Raw genomic sequence first — 3186 nt, 5'->3', positions numbered from 1 at the left:
CTCACACACACACACACACACACACACACACACACACACACACACACACACACCCTCCTCTTCATCCGTCCACCCCCACACTAAGTTAATTGCTTCCTCTCCTCCATCTTTCTCTCTTTCTCTCTCTCTCTGTCTTCTGTTTCTTTCACTGTTAACAGCTTCTGTCTCAAGATCATGTAAATCAGCTTTTCTGTAAATAGGACGTTCAGTCTTTTTTTAATCTTGCTCTTGTGAGTCCCTTAACTTTAAGAAGTGTAATAAATAAATAAAAGCATTCAAAACATATTTAAAGTATGAAAAGTAAAAGTACCCAATGCGGGAAAAAAATGAACACACCAAAACCTCAAATTTGTATTTTTTTAAAAGAAAAAACACCCAAAACTTCAATTGAAACACAAAAAACAAAATTATTTTTTAAAAAAAAGAAAAGAAAAAATCCTCAAAGTTATAAAACAAACAAATAGGAAAAATATCCCCAAAACTTAAAAAAAAAATTAGAAGAAGAGAAAGCATACAAAATATAAGAAAAAAAATTCAAAGGGGGAAAAAAAGAAAAAAAACACGCAAAAAAAAGAAAAAAGAAGAGGATAAAACATCCAAAAAACTATAATAATACCCACCACCTGTCACAATTAAAATTTAAAAAAAAAATTGTTCGCAATTAATTTTCTGTGAATCAACTATTAAATGTTAATTCAACTTATAACTACATATTTAATGCAAAAATAATCTGTAGAGTAACTAAAACCGTCAGATAAATAAGGTAAAAAGTTCATTTTTCCCTCTTAAAGTGAAGTAGAAAGTTAAGTACAAGTACCTCAAATTTATACCTCCATACAGTACTTGAGTAATTGTACTTCCACCACTGCATGTTTAAAAACCTTTTTAATGAATGTCTCTGTCTTTGTCTCTCTCTTAGACTCAAGACAGATGCAGTCGTCTCCATCTTGGTCGTACGACCAATCGTATCCGTACCTCGGCCAGATAACCACGCCCACCGTCCATACAGCCAATCCCCTTTCGCCTGGTCGATCTTCGCTCAGCGACCTTTCGTCCCGACTCGCAGGTAACACACGAGCACACACACTGTTACATGACGTTGGAAAAAGTTTGGTTATTTCAGTCAGACTAACGTGTTAAAAAGTATTTTAAAAGTCTAGCTTAAGTAAGTCGAAGCTGACAAAGTTGGACTTAACCTTTTTGAAAAAAACGTTTTTTTCTTTTGTCTTTTTGAAAACTTCAGAGAAAAGGCCAAAAAAAATGTAAACATATTAGAATTTTTACTCTTTTTTTTGCTTATTTTCATGTTTTTAAGCAAGTCGAAGTTGACAAAGTTGGACTTAACACAAGCTTTTTGAAACCTTCGGAGAAAAGGCCAAAAATTAGTCGGAAATGTTCCACAAATCGCAAGGAAATAGCAAAAAGTGACAAGGAAAACATATTTTTTAAATTAAAAAAGGGTCAATTAAAACAAAAAAAATATCCAGAAAAGTTTTTATTATAATTAAACATTTAAAATTGTGTTGCCGAAAAAAAATGTATACATATTAGAAGTTTTACTCTTTTTTTTTTTTTTTTGCTGATTTTCATGTTTTTAAGTAATTCGAATTTGACAAAGTTGGACTTAACACAATCTTTTTGAAACCTGAGAAAAAAACGGGTTTTGTTTTTCGTCTTTTGAAAACTTCGGAGAAAAGGCCAAAAATTAGTCGGAAATGTTCCACAAATCGCAAGGAAATAGCAAAAAACAACAACAAAAAAAATCCAGAAAACTCTTTATTATAATTAAATATTTAAAAATTTGTTTAAAAAAAAATTATGCATATTAAAAATTTTTACTTTTTTTTTTTTGCTTATTTTCTTTTTTTTTTTAAAGAATTTCTTCTTTTTTTTAAAGAAATCAAAAATCAAGCATAACTGCACATGCAAACATACTGACAGAGAAAAAAGAGAATTCAGTAAATTAGTAGGGTTGTAACCTCTGACCTTTGCCCTCTCTCAGGTCCCGACCTCACGGCCTTTGGCGACCCCAGGATGACCTTGGAACGACCTTTCACCTCCCTTCCCTCCTTACCTGACTCCCGTTTCTCCGACCCCCGGGTCCATTACCCTCCCACAGCGGCTGCCTTCACCTACACCCCCTCACACAACGCCGTCTCCAACGGCGCCCTTGGCATCACTATGGCAACAGCCATGGCAACCACTCCGGCAGGGAGGTACCACACCTACCTGCCTCCTCCTTACCCAGCGAACACCCCCCATCAGTCTCAGAACGGGCCCTTCCAGTCCTCCTCGTCGCCGTATCACCTGTACTATTCCACCACCGCCGGCTCATACCAGTTCTCCATGATGGCCGGCGGAGGAGGCAGCAGTGACTCACGTTCGCCGCCGAGGATCCTGCCGCCATGCACCAACGCCTCCACAGGCTCCGCCCTTCTGCACCCGTCTTTGCCAAATCAGAATGAAGTGGTGGGCGTGGAGGTGGAGTCCAGCCACAGCAGCTCTCCGACTAACATGGCAGCTGCCGAAGCCGTGTGGAGACCATACTGAATCAACAGAGGCATGCCAGTCATGTGACCACAGACATCACGAGACACAGTAAAACAACCAGATCCGAAATAAGAAGAGGCACAAGTTATGTCAAAGGTCACGTGTTAACATACAGATAATGCTCATACCAAAAAGCAGTTAAATCTCAGTTAAACTAGTTCTGCTGTTCTGTATTTTTTACATAAATTCCATGAAAAGACCCCAAAAATAAAACTATTTTAGTGCCAATCCTGGAATTTCATACACTGTAAAACCTGACAAGTTTATTTGACTTAAAAAATTTTAAAAAAGGAAACAGACTGCCTTGAAAATGTCAGTAAAAATAACCATTAGTCTTAATTGTTAATATTAACAGTTAGTCATTTTTGCTTAAGACTTCAACACGTAGATCAACGTTTTGTTGTGCTGCATTCAGACGCCTTTCACAAAGTATTTAAATCTTGGGAAAATTCTTTTGATTTCGTTTGAAAACGTGGAGAAAAAAAGCAATGAGTAACTTAACAAAAATGAAATTAATATTAATTAGAATGAAATAATTGATAATAAATTAATTTAAATTAAGAAAAAGAAAACATACTTTTTTACCTCTTTCTTAACATAATTTTCCTTTCTTTTCTTTTTTTTGTGCTTATTTTT

At 35.8% G+C, this 3186-nt stretch overlaps 1 protein-coding gene across 1 annotated transcript; it reads left to right on the top strand.

Annotated features, from left to right (window-relative positions):
* The first annotated feature begins 654 nt into the window (after window positions 1-654).
* On the top strand, window positions 655-2771 carry LOC121964414 (runt-related transcription factor 1-like). The gene is made up of 2 exons (XM_042514621.1): window positions 655-1066; window positions 2003-2771. Exons 1-2 carry the CDS (start codon window positions 889-891, stop codon window positions 2548-2550), a joined length of 726 nt encoding a protein of 241 aa, XP_042370555.1. The 5' UTR covers window positions 655-888; the 3' UTR covers window positions 2551-2771.
* Window positions 2772-3186: the final 415 nt, after the last annotated feature.

The sequence above is a fragment of the Plectropomus leopardus genome, unplaced genomic scaffold, assembly GCF_008729295.1.
Source record: "Plectropomus leopardus isolate mb unplaced genomic scaffold, YSFRI_Pleo_2.0 unplaced_scaffold15561, whole genome shotgun sequence".
In the NCBI taxonomy this organism is placed as follows: Eukaryota; Metazoa; Chordata; class Actinopteri; order Perciformes; family Serranidae; genus Plectropomus; species Plectropomus leopardus.
This window is presented reverse-complemented; position numbering and strand designations above follow the sequence as displayed.

Coding starts and splice junctions, on each gene's coding strand:
- LOC121964414 (XM_042514621.1), top strand. CDS start 889: ATGAATGTCTCTGTCTTTGTCTCTCTCTTAGACTCAAGACAGATGCAG. Junction 1,067..2,002: donor CCTTTCGTCCCGACTCGCAG/GTAACACACGAG, acceptor GCCCTCTCTCAG/GTCCCGACCTCACGGCCTTT.